Source organism: Thrips palmi, unplaced genomic scaffold, assembly GCF_012932325.1.
Source record: "Thrips palmi isolate BJ-2018 unplaced genomic scaffold, TpBJ-2018v1 HiC_scaffold_19, whole genome shotgun sequence".
Taxonomy (NCBI): Eukaryota; Metazoa; Arthropoda; class Insecta; order Thysanoptera; family Thripidae; genus Thrips; species Thrips palmi.
This window is the reverse complement of record NW_023144628.1, coordinates 6,383,418-6,399,895: the sequence shown is the minus strand read 5'-3', so window position 1 is coordinate 6,399,895 and position 16,478 is coordinate 6,383,418. Positions and strand designations below refer to the sequence as shown.

The 16,478-nt window shown below is 62.5% G+C and overlaps 1 protein-coding gene across 7 annotated transcripts in view; it reads left to right on the top strand.

The window, feature by feature from the left end:
• LOC117645669 (Ca(2+)/calmodulin-responsive adenylate cyclase) overlaps nucleotides 1–16,478 on the top strand; it is a 51,143-nt gene that overhangs the window by 19,895 nt on the left and 14,770 nt on the right. For all 7 annotated transcript variants that reach the window (XM_034385975.1, XM_034385973.1, XM_034385974.1 and 4 more), the window contains exons 3-8: nucleotides 14,662–14,749; nucleotides 14,855–15,105; nucleotides 15,193–15,351; nucleotides 15,442–15,801; nucleotides 15,951–16,100; nucleotides 16,185–16,415. In XM_034385975.1, coding sequence (XP_034241866.1) covers nucleotides 14,971–15,105; nucleotides 15,193–15,351; nucleotides 15,442–15,801; nucleotides 15,951–16,100; nucleotides 16,185–16,415 — 1,035 coding nt within the window. In that variant the 5' untranslated portion in view covers nucleotides 14,662–14,749; nucleotides 14,855–14,970. The remainder of the gene's footprint in view (nucleotides 1–14,661; nucleotides 14,750–14,854; nucleotides 15,106–15,192; nucleotides 15,352–15,441; nucleotides 15,802–15,950; nucleotides 16,101–16,184; nucleotides 16,416–16,478) is intronic.

The following is a 16,478-nucleotide window of genomic DNA, read 5'->3' as shown; positions in this document are numbered from 1 at the left end:
TGCCACTGCCACGCGCTGCGCGCCGCTACACGCGCGAGCGGAGCGGGCGGCTCGGTCGGCGCCAACTTTTTTAATTGCAAAGGGCGTTAATAATTCGTCGACCTGCCTTTTCCTCCTCTTGCTTTCCGCCCCCCTGCCGCTTCCGCCGCTTCCGCGGCCGCTTGCTGTTGCCGGTGGCTGTTGCTCGCTGCACGCCGAGATTCTTTTCTCTCGCCCCCTCGTTTTTCCCGCGTAAATTCCCCCGTAAATAAGGCTCCCCCCCCCAAGCAGCGTCCCGCGGAGCGATTTACAGCACGCGGTCGTTGTCGGACTGGCCGGCCAGAGAGCCCCTGCCAACGAGAGGGTAGGCAGCCCCGCGCCACACGCGAGCGCGGCGGGTCGGCCTACGTGCCAGGCGGCCTGCCCTGCCCTGCCAGCGGCAAGCACAACGCTGCTGCTGTTGTTGTTGTTGACCCAGGTATTCTCTTGCCGTAATGTTTTTTAAACGCCGTTCCTGCTTCTGGTGGTGGCGCCGGGCGGTGGAGGCTGTGGGGCGGACCGCGCGGGGCCATCGACCTGGAGAGCAAGAGCCGCAGAGCCTGATAAAGCAAAGGGTGTGTTGTGTGTGTGTGTGTGTGCGTGCTCGGGAAAAAGGGAGAGGGGGGGGGTCTGTTCGGGACAGGGGCACGGTGAAAAGGTTTGGTCTGAAAGGGAGGGGGGAATGGAAGGTGTACGACGATGGCACTCGCTACACAGCAGAGGCGCCAAGTGTGTTTGTTTCGTCGTTTCGGCCTTTCGCCCTCTCGGGACGGCGCTACACGAGGGCATCGGACCGCGCTTGCAGGGCTTGCAGGAAAGCCCACACCAAGGCCTGCACCAAGACGTGCAGCCGGCAGGCGCTATTTTGGAGCGGAGTTAATGGTTGTTTGAACGCCGCGCTCGCGCTCCCCACCGAGGCCCTAGTGCGGAGCGATTCCCAGCTGGGTGCGGTCGCTCTCTGGGGGATGCCCTCCACGCCAGGCGTGCGAGTGTGACGGAGACGGAGGCAAGGCCCACGGCAAGCCAAGGCCCAGTCGAAGATCCCCCAGGTGGCGCAGGCCGGGCCCCGTCCATGTGGATTATGTCACTGTGTGCCGTGCAGCTCCGAGGGACCATCACGTCGGGATTGTCGTGGCGGGGCGGGGCGGGGCGGGGCGGGGCGGGGCGGGGCGGGGCGGGGCGGGGCGCCTTTACTACCCTGGCCGACGGCAGCCCTGCGTGGCGAGACGGGGCGAGACGCGCTGCGGGACGGCGCTCGGCCCTGGAGTGCCCGTGCTGGCTGTGTGAATTTCCCTCCTTCCTCGTCCTCTGTCGCTGTGCGCGCGGCGCTGCGCGGCGCGGGGTGCGGCAAAGTCAAAGTAAAGCTAGTCGTCGTCGGGCAGCGGACTGATTCCGAGAGTCGTTCTCGCCGCTCTGTCCCTCTCGCACCCGTACGGAACGCCGCATGAGTGCGAGAGAGACAGGGCGACGAAGACGACTCTCCGGCGGCCCGCGGAAGGCCGAAGGCACGCCCACCGCCACCACCGCCTGCCTGAGTCACCGGGCCGTGGCGCGCCGCGCGCCCCGAGCTGTTGTTGTAGTCTGGATTCGACGCTCTGTCTCTCTCGCGCCCGCACGGGCCGCCCCACGAGTGCGAGAGAGACGGGGCGAGACGGGCCTAATAACTGGTTGTCGGACCGGCATTGAGACGGCCAGCCCGCCGACACAGCCTCCACTCCCACTGATGGATCACTTTGACACTTCGCAACTTGGCTCTGCGCGCGCCGAGCCGAGCACTTTGCCAGCCTCGTCCTTTTGTTTCCGTTTTATTTGTTTTTGTTTTATTTTATTTTTGAAGTGACATTTTTCGGGGCAATCCATAATGAGGAGGAGTGGGTCGTCTTGACTCCGTGGCCGCCTCCGCCTGTGCCTCTCTCGGGCTCCTCTTCTCTCCCTCCCTCTCCCTCTCTCTCTCTCCTCTCTCTCCCTCCTCTCTCTCTCTCTCCCTCCCTCTCCCTCTCTCCCTCCCAGCCCGAACTAGGAAGCGCGTGGCGGGATGGCGCTATGCCGCGGTGCTCGGCGACCGCAGTCATTTTGCCGTGTCGCGTTTGCCGGATTACAAACGAGCGTGATGGTCGGGCCGACGGCATTATTTTTTACCGCCGCCGCGGCACTGCAGACTGATGCCGAGAGTCGCTTTCGTCGCTCCGTCTCTCTCGCACTCGTGGGGCGTCCCGTACAGGTGCGAGAGAGACAGAGCGACGAAAACGACTCTCGGCCGCGGCGACCTCGCGGCCGTCGGTGGAACTAAATGCACAGACAAACTAGAAGGGAAAAAATACAGTGCGGGCCTTTTTTATGCATTTTTCAAGGGATTTGTTCTGAAATTTATTGTTGTTGTTTTTTTTTTTTCACCAAGTGAGTCCTTGCCCCCTGGAACGGCCCCGCCGGACAGCAAGCGCCCTGAGGTGTCCGTCTTGATAAAGTTGGACGCTTCTAGCGTCTAGTCCGGGTCGCTGCAGACTGATTCCGAGAGTCGTTTACGTCGCTCTGTCTCTCTCGCTCTGAAGGGGCGTCCCCTATGGGTGCGAGAGAGACAGAGCGACGAAGACGACAGTCTGCCGGCGGCGGGGCTGGCGCGGCCCTTTGCATACAAAAGGCCAAAGGCGGCGGGTGCGGGTGGCAGGCCGGCAGGGCGGCGCGCCGACGGATGCCGGAGAGTCGTTGCGTCGCTCTGTCTCTCTCGCACACCCGGGGGGCCCAGGGGTCACCCTTGCGAGTGCGACAGAGACGGAGCGACGGCTGTCTCGGACGGAGTCGACGGAGTGGCCACAAAGTTGGCGGCACTGCGGGCCGATACCGGCCGGCCGGCCGTCTGGCGGACAGATTCCTCTCCTTACAGTGCGCCGCGATTCGGCCCGCAGGAGTTGTTGTTGTTGTTTGGGTTCTGATGCGCGCGCTGTGCTGCTGTTGTTGTTGTTTTGATTTTGTTCCCGGGGAGGGGCCGCCGGGTTCCTGCAGGAATTGGCGGTATGCGCCGCGGCGGATGCGGGCGGTGCAAGCGAAGCAAGGCGGGCGCTTTGGGTTTGGAAGGAGGAGTGGCCCGCTCTAAAGGTGGCTCCGGATAAAATGAAATTGTCCGTCCGTCTGTCTGTACGGGTGGGGCCGTGGTGTGTGGCGGCCCCGATAAGGCGACGCCACACTCCGACCGTCCGGATGGCCCTCCGGGCTGCACCGCGTTTTCCACTTTGTACGACGTTACTCTGTAATAAAACAACAACAAAGTTCCGTTTTTTTGTTTTTGTTTCGTTTGCACGCTGCTGTGTGCTCTGGCCCGCGGGTAAGGGTACCTCCAGCTGTTGCAGTGCTGATGCCCGGTGATTGCCCCCCCCCCTCTTTGCCCCCAGAGGGTATCATCGGTCCCCAAATGCACGAACGACGACGGCGAGGACGCAGATCGACCCCCTCGAAATCCCCCCCACTCCCCCCACCCACCCCTCCAGCAGCCGACGCAGCCCTCGCGTCGGAAGGGTGTCCGTCCCAGAAGTGCCAACCCTTGCATGCCCCTCCCCCCGCCCCTGCCGCCGTCGCCAAGCCGTCGCCGTGTCAGCTCGCTGTGTACCGCTTCGATCCGGAGCAAATTTCTCCGCGGAGAGACTTGGAGATGCGGCTGGCTGTGCCCCGCGTTCGCTTCCTTGGTGGTTGCTGCTCCCCCCCCCCCCCTGTCAGTTGCAGTTGGTCTGCGTCAGCAACACTGAACCAGCGTAATTCATTATATTTGAACTTTGCCCTTCGTCCTTCCTGATAATTTCAAACCCCTCCCCCTTTCCGTTCCCGTCAAAAAACATTCGATACACGACGCAGCGTCTGCCTGTCTGTGCGTCCGCAGCATTTTGCGCAGGAGGAGGCGCGCTGGCACACATTGGGAGCGGAGCACGGAATGGAGTAGTAAAGAGGGTCGTTTGTTTGGAATTGATGCTTCTTCCTCTCGCCCACACGCAGACGCCACCCCAGTCAGTACACTCTCTCTCTCTCTCTCACACACACACTCACTCGCACACACGCGCGCGCGCTCACATCTTCACGACTTCCCAATACACTCACACTCAGGAACATGCGACCAGAGCAGGAGAAATGCTCGCGCGCGTTTTAGATTATGATTGGATTTGAATACGATGCATTTTCCATGAAAGAGGCGGGCGGGCAGACAGACAGACAGACAGACAGACAGACAGACAGGCGGGCGGGCGTTGCGTCTCCATGACGCGTCTCTGCCCGTCCGTCCGTCCGACCTCCAAGTGAGTTGGTGCCGCATCTTTATTTACGAGCGCTTTGAATCGCGTGTAAAAGGGTGATTCCGTCCGGACGGGTCCCGTCAGGGTCGCCCTTGACATTGCTTTCTGGTGGCGGGGCGGGGCGTGGGAAGCGCCTCGTTATCGCGTAAATGGTGTTATCGGGTGCGTTATCGCCTCTGGGCGCGTTTAGGGACGCAAAGACACGCCTTCCGGAAGGAAGGACGCTACCATGCGTGAGTGAGTGAAACAAAGTGAGTGGGTGAGAGGGAATGAGTGAAAAAGTGAGTCAAAACGAAAGAGTAAGTGAGTGAGTTAATGAGTGAAAAAGTGAGTAAAACAGTGAGTGAGTAAAACAGAGTGCGTGAAAAAGTGAGTGAAACAGAGAGTGAGTGAAACAGAGAGTGAGAGAAAGTGTGTGAGTGTGTGTCAGGGACAAGAATAAGAGTGTACCGACTGACATACAGTGTACGATACGAACGGAATGAATTGCCACGACGCTGGTTGGTGCTGGTTGGCTGGCTGGCTGGTGCTGTGGGACCCATATACGACTGGCATGACGGAACGGTTTTCGCACTCATGGCCGTGCCGCGCCGTGTGTGAGTCACGTCAGTCATGTCCACGCCTAGGCAGCCTAGGCCACTGGAGGCTTGCAGCGGCCAGCGCGTTGGATTGTGAAAATAAAAAAAAGAGTGAACAGCATAACAAGGAGAAAAGCCTCGTTGTTTGCATTGGTCGCGGGCCGCTGTGGTTTCTGTCGGATAATTGGAAATGATTGTGTGGCCCGCGCGGTGAGCTATTCATCCGCTCTCTCTCTCTCTCTCTCGATGATCGGCGCGGCACTTTGACGAGCACGCCGTGTCCGGCCGTGTCCTGTCCGGGACAGGCGCCCCTTTGTGCAGGGCTGCAGGGCCTCACTCAATGGGCGGCGGGCCGGGCGCGGCAGGGGATGGGATTGGGACGGCTTGGCCCGGCCTGGCCGTGTTGGGGAAATGTCATCCATTGTAGATGCTCGGCCGGCGCCCCGCCCGCGGCGCCCGCCCTCAATGCCGCACTTGTTCGCCTCCCTCTCTCTCTCTCTCTTTCGACGCTGGCGAGAGCGAGCGAGAAGGAAGACGGAGTCGTGTTTGAGACGGGCCCTAAAGGTGGCTGTGTGTGGCTGCAGCCGTGGTCTTGGCCCACTGTGCGTCGGGGCGCGCGGGGCCGGCAGGGGGTAGGCCGCGCCGCCCCGCCACTGCACCGTCAACGGCGTCTTATATTTAGCGCCGCGAGTCAAGTCACTGTGGGCGCCAGGCTGCGTCAGGCTGCGTCAGGCGGGCGTCACTCTGGATAGTGTGTCGGCCTACCCTTGGCCGCCTCGACCGCCTTGGCCCACTTCGCGTTGTGTTGTTGGTTCTGGCCGCCGCCTTTCCGCCCTTATTGGATTGTCCCCGAGGGGGTGTGAGGGGGGGGGGGACAACTGCAGCAGCGGTGTCGCACCCAGTGGCGTCACGGCAGTCTTTTATTTGCCCGGCGCTTTTGTTGTTTTTGTTTTTACGTGTTTCCGGGGAGGCTCAGGTGCTCGGCCCTTCGCGCCCTCAGCACTGTACTAACCTTTGACACCATGATGGAGTTCCCCCGCGGCACGCTCCCCCTCCGGGAGCGGCGGCCGGCCCTCCGCGGCGGCGCGTTGCTACGCAAAGCCGCACCGTCCGCCTCATTCCGAGAGTCGTCGCTCCGTCTCTCTCGCACTCATGGAGCGTCCCGTACGGGTGCGAGAGAGACGGAGCGACGAAACTCGGAATGAGTCTGCTGAAGCAGTGTGCAGCTCGCCGAAGTGGCGGCGCGGCGGACGCTCCGCTTGACCTTTCCTCGGTACACCGGGCGGGTACGCCTGTACACGTGCGACACCCTGAGCGATGACAACCGGACGCAGCGTCCGACAGGACACAGCGGCGACGGCCCCAAAAGCAGGACGATGACGCGCGTCGCCTGTCCGTCCGTCCGTCTGTTTGTCCGTCGGTCCGCGTGAAGGTCGCGGGCAGAGAGGTGTCGTGCGGCCGGCCGGCAGCAGCCAGTGTGCGTGCGGCGTGGTGGCGCCAACACTGCGAATCCCCTCGGCTGCAGGCCGATTCAGAGAGTCTTTTCGTCGCTGTGTCCTTCTCGCACTCATGGGGCGCCCCGTATGGGCGCGAGAGAGACAGAGCGACGAAGACGACTCTCGGAGTGAGCCGGCTGGCGCGGCTGGCGCTGGCCCACAAGTGGGGCACGCTGGACACGCCGCGGCGGGGCGCGCCCGGAATGTCGCGTCGCGTGTCGCGCTGCCCTGGAGTCTCTGGAGTGGTCCGCTCATTGGGGCACGCCCAGTGCGGACGGCAGATGAACCACGGACCGCGTCGCTCTGTCTCTCTCGCGCCTCTACCGCCCGCCCCGCGAGAGCGAGAGGGACAGCGTGACGGGAGGAGCCCTGCCGAGCGACCGCGGTGACGGCGCTTCCCACGAGGACGCCGCCGCTGCGACAGCGGACTGACTCCGAGAGCCGTCGCTCTGTCTCCCTCGCACCCACGGGGCGTCCCCTGTCGGTGCGAGAGAGACAGAGCGACGACTCAGCCTGCAGGGCGACAGCGGCACGGGGACTCCCTGCCAGCGGCCGACGTGGACGTCGTCCTGCCGGACGGCCTGGCTGACGGCGGCCTGGCTGACGGCCTGGCCGTTGTGCCGACAGAGATGTTTTCTCTGGCCGTGCCGCCGACCTAGCAGCAGACTGCTGCGGTTGGCGCGGGTTGGCGCGTCAGAGCAAAACTCACTCAGCGAGGGGCCGCGGCAGGCCAGCAACCAGCACAGGCCAATGGACCCGGCGGCGCCTTCACCCCGGCGGGGCGGGGCGGGGCACTGTGCGTACGGCGCACGGCCCTGGCAGATCCATCAAGTCCCTCTACTCCACTGTGAGCGCCGCGGCGATAGCCCCACTGTAAATCACGACTCGCTAGACGCGGCGCGCGGCGCCCTGATTGGCAAGACTTGAAGGCTTTATTAACTCTGCTGGGGGGCAGTGGCTCCGTCTCTCTCGCACACCTCGGGGCCGCGCCGTGGGTGCGAGAGAGACGGCGCGACGAGGAGGGCGCCGCACGGAATGGGCCTCGGGCCTTGGAACGACCGGCCGCCGCCACGCCGCCACTGTAGTGGTCGTGATTCGCCGCCCTCAGTGCCGTCCTCCACGTTGGGGGCGGTGTCGGCCTGCCGCCGGCCTAAAGTCAGCGACTCTGGAGCTCAAAACGCGTCTAGAGTTTCGGCCGCCTGCGCCGGTCTTCTGGCCCACTGCGCGCTGGTTGTCACTGGCCGCCAGTCTCTGTCAGTGCCTCGGCGGGGCGCTCCGGGTAAAAAGGAGGACCCCGATTGGTGCCCGCGGGTCGAGGCCGACGTCGACACGGCGCGCGGTTTTTCACCCCGCCCCGCCGTGCGCGTAGTTTGTTTGACGCGCAACGCGCGGGGGTTGCTTGCTTGTTTGTTTGTGTCTTACTTGCAACACGAGGGGCTGCTGTTGCTGCTGGTGTGGGGTAATGCAGGCATGCCGGCGCGGTTATGAATATTTGAGCGTCTGCCAAGGCGCCGCCCCGTCCCGGCCTGGTCGTATTTCGTCCCGCCCCGCCCCGCCCCATGGTGACAATAAACCTTGTAACTACACGTGGACACGGCCGATGACACGCGGCCGTGTGAGTCGGCGGGGCGGGCGGCCCTTCGGAAGGCACGGCGACGACGTGCGGTGCACGCGCGTCGCGTGGCCGGAAGGCGATTCCGAGTCGACGCACGCGGCACGCCTGCCTTCGGGCACGACACGGCACACGCGTTGCGTCATGAGCTGTTGCTGTTGTTTTTATTTTGTGGAATTAATGCTGTTGTTGTTTCCGCGAATGCAAAGTCACTGCGGGCGGTCCTCCGCCGCCTTGGCTCTGCCGCCGGCGGCGCTGCCTCGCGACCTCGCCGTGACCCCGCGCTCAGTTTATGGGCTTTTGTCATTGACTCTTCTGCCTAGGCTTGCAGTGCGTCGGCCGGCAAAGTGGATCCCGGTGGAAAGGTCGCGGACTAATGGCTCGGCCTGCGGACTGATTCCGAACAGCGTGCCTTCGCTCTGTCTCTCTCGCTCCGACGCGGCGCCCCTTGAGTGCGAGAGAGACAGGGCAACAGGCGGCCAGTGGAGGCTGCGGAGGAGCGCGCTGCGAACGCCGCTCCGGGTAGGCCAGCCCGCCGCGCCGCCGTGTCCGCGGGACAGCCTACCCTCCCGGCGCTCTCCCTCCCACACCGTAAACGCCGTGGACACGCAGCCGTGGCGGTTTCACAGTGTCGCAGTCCTCGGTGTCGCCCCCGGCTACGCCCCTGGGAGGGCCGGGGTTGTGGCTCTGGATGATCGATAAGGACAGCAACCGAGTACCGCGTCGACCGCGTCCTTCCCAGACCTTGGCAGTCCTTGCGAGTCCTTGCCGACCGCCGCAGTGTGTCCGTGCAGCGGCGGCTGCAGATGCCTTTGGAGGGGGGGGGGCTGGCGACATCGTGCCCCGAATAGCGAATGAGGCTGGCCGGGCCGTGCATTGACGGGGCCCTGTGTGTGCCCCTGTGTCTCCGCGGTCTTTCCGGAGGAGCTCCTAGAGGAGGTCTGTCTGTGGGTGGGAGATTCGGGCAGGGGACGCGTCTGGCTGGCGCTAACTCACGGAAGTGGGCAAGTTATGGCCCGGCCGCCAGAACGTCAGAATCAATCACTTGGCGGGCCTGGTTCGGCCTGGCGGCCTGGCCGCGCGCGCCGGCCCGGGCGATACCAGCACAGGCGCCCCGGGCTCTGCGGGCTGATTTCGATCAATGATTTCGTCGCTGTCTCGCCCTCTCTCTCGCACTCATGGGGCGTCCCGCGAGGGTGCGAGAGAGACGGTACAGCACCGTGCGGAACCAACCTGACGCCCTGCTTGGGCAGATCTCGGCAGCTCTCATTGTCGGCGGACGTCGGCCTGAACAAGGGCGAGCTCGTCCTGCGGATGATGGCCCCCCAGAAGGAGAAGACACACGCTGGCACGTCCGGTGGGCGACGCGTACGACGCCGCGGGGTTCCTCACTCGCTACCGGTCTGCAGGACGCGCGTTGCGGGGCGTACGGCCCGGGCGTGGCGGCCCGGCTGGCGTTCGTTGGCGCCTGCAGACTGATTCCGAGAGTCGTTTTCGTCGCTCTGTCTCTCTCGCGCCCACAGGGGACGCCGCATGAGTGCGAGAGAGACAGACGTATGAAAAGGACTCTCGGAATCAGTCTGCCGCTGGCTGGTCGTCGCGGCCCGCGGCCTTCTGGAGCCTGGCCAAGACGAGTTCATGACGGCGATGTTCGCGCCGCGCCGCGCCACGCCGCCCGGCTCCTGGCTGGAAGTTTCCCTGGCGTGCCAAATGAAGCGGTGCGCGGCACGGCACGGCGCGGCACCGGTCACGCGCCGCACCTGCGCTGCACTCTTTATTAGCTGCTAAACTGACGGGCAGCCTTGATTGACTGTGTAAACTCTGTTAACGACGTCGCGTGGTAAACGAGACACGCTGACAAGCTGCGACGACTGTCTTGTCATGGCGTGACGGCCGGCCGGATGGATCGGCGGCGCGGCACGGCACGGCGACGCGGTGCAGCACGGCAGGTGCATCGACAAGCAGCAGCGCGACAAAGCGGGAGACCGGGAGAGCAACTCTCCGCTCCGCTCCGCCGCTACGCCGGGAATGGAATGGAGGCGCGGAATGCACTCGCTCTCCGCCGCCCTCCACCTGCAGACTGATTCCGAGAGTCGTTTTTGTCGCTCTGTCTCTCTCGCACCCACAGGGGACGCCCCATGAGTGCGAGAGAGACGGAGCGACGAAAACGACTGACTCTCGGAATGAGTCTGGTGCACTGCTCTCCGTCGTTCGCATTGACGGCGGCTGTCGGCAGGTGTCGCCCAGAGTGACTGCGCGGACGGGGCGACGCGCCGACGGGCCGATGACTGATGGTGTGGACCAGCTTCGAGGCGGCCCGGATCGCGAGCGCGCGCGTGTTCGCGGCCCGCGGCGCTGCGTCGCTCTGTCTCTCTCGCACTCGCGGTGCGTGCCGTCGGCGTGCGAGAGGGACAGAGCGACGTTGAAGCGCGCTGTTCGCCGGGCTGACGACGGCTGCTACTGCAGACTGATTCCGAGAGTCGTTCTCGTCGCTCTGTCTCCCTCGCACTCATGCGGCGTCCCCTACTAGTGCGAGAGAGACAGAGCGACGAAGACGACGAGTCTGCTGCCTCCGCCGCGGCCACGCGCCGCGCGCCGCCACGACGGGGAGATTGATGGCGAGATGCCGGGGCGTGCCGAGCCGCTCTCTTTCTGTTGCCAGTGTGTCTGTGAGTGAGAGAGAGAGCGCGCGCTTAAGTGTGGAACAGTGTCCGGGCGGGGCGGGGCGGGCGGAGGAAATTGGCAAATGGTGCGTGTTTTGCTGCTGACGATGATGGGCAGGGAGGCGCGCAGCAGACCGATTCCGAGAGTCGCCTCGTCGCGCTGTCTCTCTCGCAGCAACACGGAGTGCCTCACGAGTGCGAGAGCGACGAAAACGAAAACGACTCCCGGAATCGGTGTGCTGCGGCAGCGCGCGGGAAGCGGTCGGGCGGACGCGGGCGTCGCGTCGCGTCGCGCTGCGGCGTCGGCAGCCAGCGGGGCGGCCGCGCCGTCACTTCGCCAGTTTCCTTTCGCGCGGCGCTTTTTCCTTTCCGCCAATCGCCGGCCGCCCTTTCCCCGGACAAAGCCTCGAACCCGCTTCATTTTGCGCGGCGTGACGTCAGCGCGTCGCTTTTCCGCCTCGCCTTGGGGAGCGCGGGGTGCGCGGCGGGGATCGGGATCGCCTTCTCCGGGGCGGTGGGGCGTGGCGGGGCGTGGCGGGGCGTGGGCAGTGCGTGGGCGGGGGGTGTTGTGTTGTGGGCTCCGCGGGAGCAACAACACTTTTATAGTGGCGTGGGCGTGCTCCGTGCTCGACGCGACGGTGACCTCCCCGGACGCGCCCACCTGTCGTCTCCTCGGCGTTTGTGGGGCGCGTCGCGGGGCGCGCTGTGTCCACCCCTCGCCCTCCCCTTTTTCTCACACACACACTCACACACGCAAACACGCGCGCGCGCGTCCGTCAAACACAGTTGTCCTGCTGGACTGAGGGGTGTTCCCTGAGGTCATATGACCTTAGTGGTTTCCTCCCTCCCTCCCTCCTTGCGACCGACCCCAATCTGGTCCACGACCAACCTTTCCGCCATGCTACTTTTCGTTAGGTCGCGCACATTTTCCTTGTTGAGAGTGTGTACGTATTTGCGTTGCCAGGGGTACGCCGGTCGCCGTGGCGCTGGTCGTGCCTTGCACGTGTGTGTGTGTGTGTGGTGTATGTGTGTGTGAGTGTGCCTGTGTGTGTGTGGTGTGTGTACTTAGTGCGTGCGTGGGCGGGTCGCTATCATCTGGGTTGTGCTTCCCCCGGTCGGTCCCTTGCCTTGCCCCCATCCCTCGCCCTCGCTCTGTCTCTCTCGCACTCATGGGGGAAGGGGCGAGAGAGAGGAGAGCACTGTTCGGAACCGACCCACTGTCCATCCCTTCTTCAAACATGATAAGACGGACGCAATCGCCCGGCTGGCCGGCGGGGCTGGCGGGGCTGGCAGGCAGCAGGGCCCCGTAAACAGGCGCACTGGACAGGGCCTTGGCGCCTTGGCAGGGCTCAGCCTTGCGGGGAGTACCGAGACAAGGACAAGGCGCCCCCGAGGACTCGGCCGGCCGGCCGGCGGGCTCCAGAGCCCTCCAGGGCCCTGTCCTGTCCGCCCGCGCGCCTCGGCGTCACGCCCCCCGCCCACACGCGGGGTATCTCGGTCATGGGGCTGCCTGCCTGGCTGCCTGCCTGCCTGTGATGAAGGTCGGCCTCGTCCAGCGGCCGGCGGGGTGGCTGCGCGCCCCCGGCGCCCCCGCACACACCATGACGGCGTGCTCGACTTGCTCGACGTGCTCCACCCGCCGCGGCTCGCCGAAGCGCGTCCACGTCTAGCGGCGTTGTTACGTGCCTCGGCCGCGCTGGCGCGAATAACCCGGCGAGGGTATGACGGCGTCCCCGCGTCCGCGCCGCCACAGGCACGCCGCCGACGACACAGCCCGCGCCGCGCCGTCCCGGCCGTCCCCTGCATTGTGGCGGTGTACACTGGCGGGGACTGGGGACGACTCGCTTCATGAAGCATGGACTCGTAAAGGCCGCTTTTTTGTGCCCGTGTGACTGCTCTGGCTGCTCTGGGCCGCGCAGTAAAGTTAAATCGAGTTGACGGCGGCCAGGGCGCCCTCCACTTTGAATCGGGCTGGCTCATTGCGGGGGGCGGGGCGCCCCGGGCCGTGCGTGCCGTGCGTGCCCCGCGCCCCGCGGACGGCGCCGAAGGCTGAGAGTGGCGCCGCGACGCCGCCGCGACGCCGCGCCCTTGATCCAGTGCATGGCTGTGCCGTGCCCCTCACGCCCCTCATGCCCATGTGGCCGCACGGCGCCGCGCGGCCAACGCGCAGCTCGCCCCGGCACATCTGTCAACTGCGGACTATTTCCATCCCTGCCATAGGCTGCTGCTGGTGCGGCTCCGTGGCCCTCTGGCGCTGCGGGCCTGCAGGCTGACGCCGAATAGTGCTCTCGTCGCTCTGTCCCTCTCGCACTCTCGACAGAGAGTTCGGAATAGGCCTTTCGACTGGCTTGGGCTTGGGCCCCGACTGCCATGACGCCGTGCTCTGAGGAGAAGCTGCCATTCGCCACGACGATAAAGCGCTCGCCTTTGCCGCGCTGCTCTGCAGTGTTCTGCGCTCTGCCCGGCTGGCTGACGAAGGAAGCCATTTTAATCACGTTGCCGTCCGACGTTCTTTTTCGACGTCTTCGTCTGGAAAAATGGGAAGAGGAGCGGGAGGGGAGGGGGGCTTCCACGGGCCGGAAAATGCTTCAAAGACAGTCGACGCCGTTCTTTTTGTCCGCCTCCCGTTCCGCGCCGTCGATGGCGACGATGGCGCACTGCGTACTGAATGCGTACTGACGCGTACTCGCTGACTGCGCGGGCCAGTGGGGCCTCGCCTGCCGTCGGCCCGCCGAGTTCCCAGTGTGGCTCCCAGCTTCCATTAGCGCGATATGCACGGCCAGCCAGCCGGTGTGGGGATTAATGGATTAATTCATTTCATTTCGGCATTTCGGTGGAGCAGTTTGTTTGGAGACTTGTTTGTCTTTGCCGCTCGTCACCGGCGTGGGGAGTGAGAGAGAGCGAGGTGGGCTGGCAAGCCATTGTGTGGGTTTGACGCCATTAGCCAGGATTGACTTGGTCCGCCCGTCTCTAAAAATAATCGGTGGTCGAACAAGAACAGAGCACTGCGGGGCAGATGCGTGGCGCGGGCGCGGTCGAACGTGGTGGGCTTGACCCCTCCCCCCTTTCCCCCTCTCTCACTCGCTCGACCATTCGCTCTGCCAAAAGCACCAGAGGGTTCTGCTTTTCGTTCCAGAAGCACATTGCTAGTCAGTCGCGTGCCGAAATTGGAACTGGGAGTCCCCGTACAGTCCCCGCCTCTGTAAACCCCTGCAAACCCTGTGAACCCGCGCCCAGTCCCTGAAACCTCTGCTGCCCGGAAGCCTCCCGAGGGACTTCCCTTTGCGAATCGCGCCCTGTCCGCCGGCCGCAGTCATTTCCACTTGAAAGGTTGCCTGCCTGGCTGCCTGCCTGGCTGGCTGGCCTGTGCCCTTGGTCACTGGAGGTGGGAGGGGTCCGGTGGGGCTTGGCCAGGCTTGGCCCTTGGCCCTCGCCCAAGACACTCGCCTGGCCGCCCCGCGCCCTGCAGCCCTGCACCGCGCCCCGCTGGTCCCGCCTCCGCGATCCTCGGCTGTAAAACCGAAAACCGCCCCCTGGCCCTGTGGCCCCCTGTGTGGGCCGGTGGCTCGGTCGGGGTCGCGATAACGCCGCTTTTAGCTCCACTTCGAGCGGCTTGCCCCACGTTTCGCTCGCATCTTTATTTCATCTGGCTTGCCCCATCTTTGAAAGGAAAAAGTGAAGAAACTTTTCTTTTAAAAAGGTGAAAAAAAAAAGAAGTGACGACTAGTACAGACTAGACTCGGTGTGTAACGAAGCATTCCCTCATGCGCGGAGCGCGCTGCTCCAGCATGGCCATTTCTCCCCCCCCCTCCTTTTTTTTCACCATTGACTGAGATGTCGCCACCGTATTGCCCTGTCGGCCTCTCGCCTTCATTGCCTTGCCAGAAGAATAAAAAGAGAAAGAGAACTAAATTTAAAAAGCTTGTTAAGCTCAGCTTTGTTCGCGCCAACTTGTCGCGTATCGTTTCATCAATCAGTAGCAATCGGTTACTCATGTCTTTCCTTGCTTGTGTGTTGCAGAAAAGAGGGGTTTCGTCTGATCAACGTCAGATCACCAGCATCGCAGCGGTCCAGGCAGAGGGTGGCTTCAGTCGGCCATGTTCACCAGGTACTACTCTCTCTTTCTCACATTTATCAAAATTAACCAGTAATGATGAATTTAAGAGTAACCAGACTTTTTCGTTGTTGACTCACTGTCTGTTCTGTCCTGCAGATAGCATGGATTGCTTATTCCCCAAACGGTGGGGGAAGCTAATAGTTGAGTTGGAGATTAACCAAACATAATTTAGAGAGGGGAGGCGCCTCTGCGCGCCCCGCACACCACTCACCATGGACCACAGTGTAAAGGCTATGGACTCGCACAGCAAGCTGTCCATCGCTCGCTTGCTAAATAGACACAGGTTTGAAAATGATGAGCTGGAAAGATTATATCGGCGATACACCTACAAATTACAGCACTCTTCTGTGAGTTTCGTTTCTATATTGTTCCCTTCTGTTGTCTGCTTTCACCGTTAGTGTTTTCTTACAAACTGTGATTGGTTTCTCCTGCAGGTGTCAAGTGTTGTCGGACTGTTTGTCATCCTCACCTTTGTTTTGGCAACAATAAGTCTGGCTTATGTACACGCGCCATCCGTACAGAACATATACCATGGCGTCCACTGCCTGCTGTTCGTATTGTTGCTGGCATTCCTCAAAACTAAACTCATGCAGGTAATGTGGAACTTGAGCGTCTGTCCACCTGAGGACGCCTTTGATGGTTTGGTTGGTTAATTAATTCTCGTCGTGTTTTCTGCTCGTCAGGATGCCTACTTGGTCTGGGTGTGCTACGCGGTGCTCTTCTTCTGCGTCACGTTCTGCGGCGTCTGGCTGCCGTTCGGCCCCATTCCAGAGCACATGGGCCTCGGCGGCCTCGGCGGCCTCGGCGCCACCACGGCGTTGTCCACCTCGGTGGGGGCCGGGTCGGGGGGCGGGCTGCGCGTCGACACGCGGCGCGTGGTGGCGGAGGGCGTGTGGCAGGTGGTGTTCGTCACCTTCCTGGCCTACGCCATGATGCCGCTCAAGACCTGGGTGTCCACGGCGTTCGGACTGATTCTCTCCGTGACGCACGTCGCGGTGTCCGCCTCCTTCGCCAAGGAGTTCCCGCATCTCCTGTGGCAGCAGGTAGGGCCTGGCGTCGCCTGGCGTGCTGTGCCAAGGCAGCCAAAGCCAAAGCAAGCTCATGTTCATTTGGCTGCTTTGCAGTGTGCTCGTTTGTTGTCTCTTACAAGTTAAAGTCACGAGGCGTTTTAATCTCTTCTTTTATTTTTCAGATCTCTGCGAATATCATCATCTTTGTGTGTGTCAATGTGGTCGGCTTGTTTGTTCACAATCTCATGGAACATGCTCAGCGCAAGGCCTTTCTGGACACTCGGAACTGTATCGCTGCTCGTCTGGAAATGGAGGATGAAAATGAAAAACTGGTGTGTATTGTAAAAACTTGGTGTGTAAGTCTATTATTGTGATCTACATCTCCCATTAACTTTAAACTGATTTCTTCTATCCAGGAGCGACTTCTTTTATCAGTCTTGCCTCAACATGTCGCAGTAGAAATGAAAAAGGATATTATTTCTCCTATTGAAGGACAGTTTCATAAAATTTACATCCAAAGGCATGAAAATGTCAGCATATTATTTGCTGACATTGTTGGTTTTACAGTCTTGGCATCTCAGTGCACTGCCCAAGATCTTGTCCGCCTACTAAATGAACTGTTTGGTCGATTTGACCAATTAGCTAATGTACGTTTAACTCTTTCCCTCTTACAACTGTACATTTGACCAATGCCTTACCCTCCTCTTTGA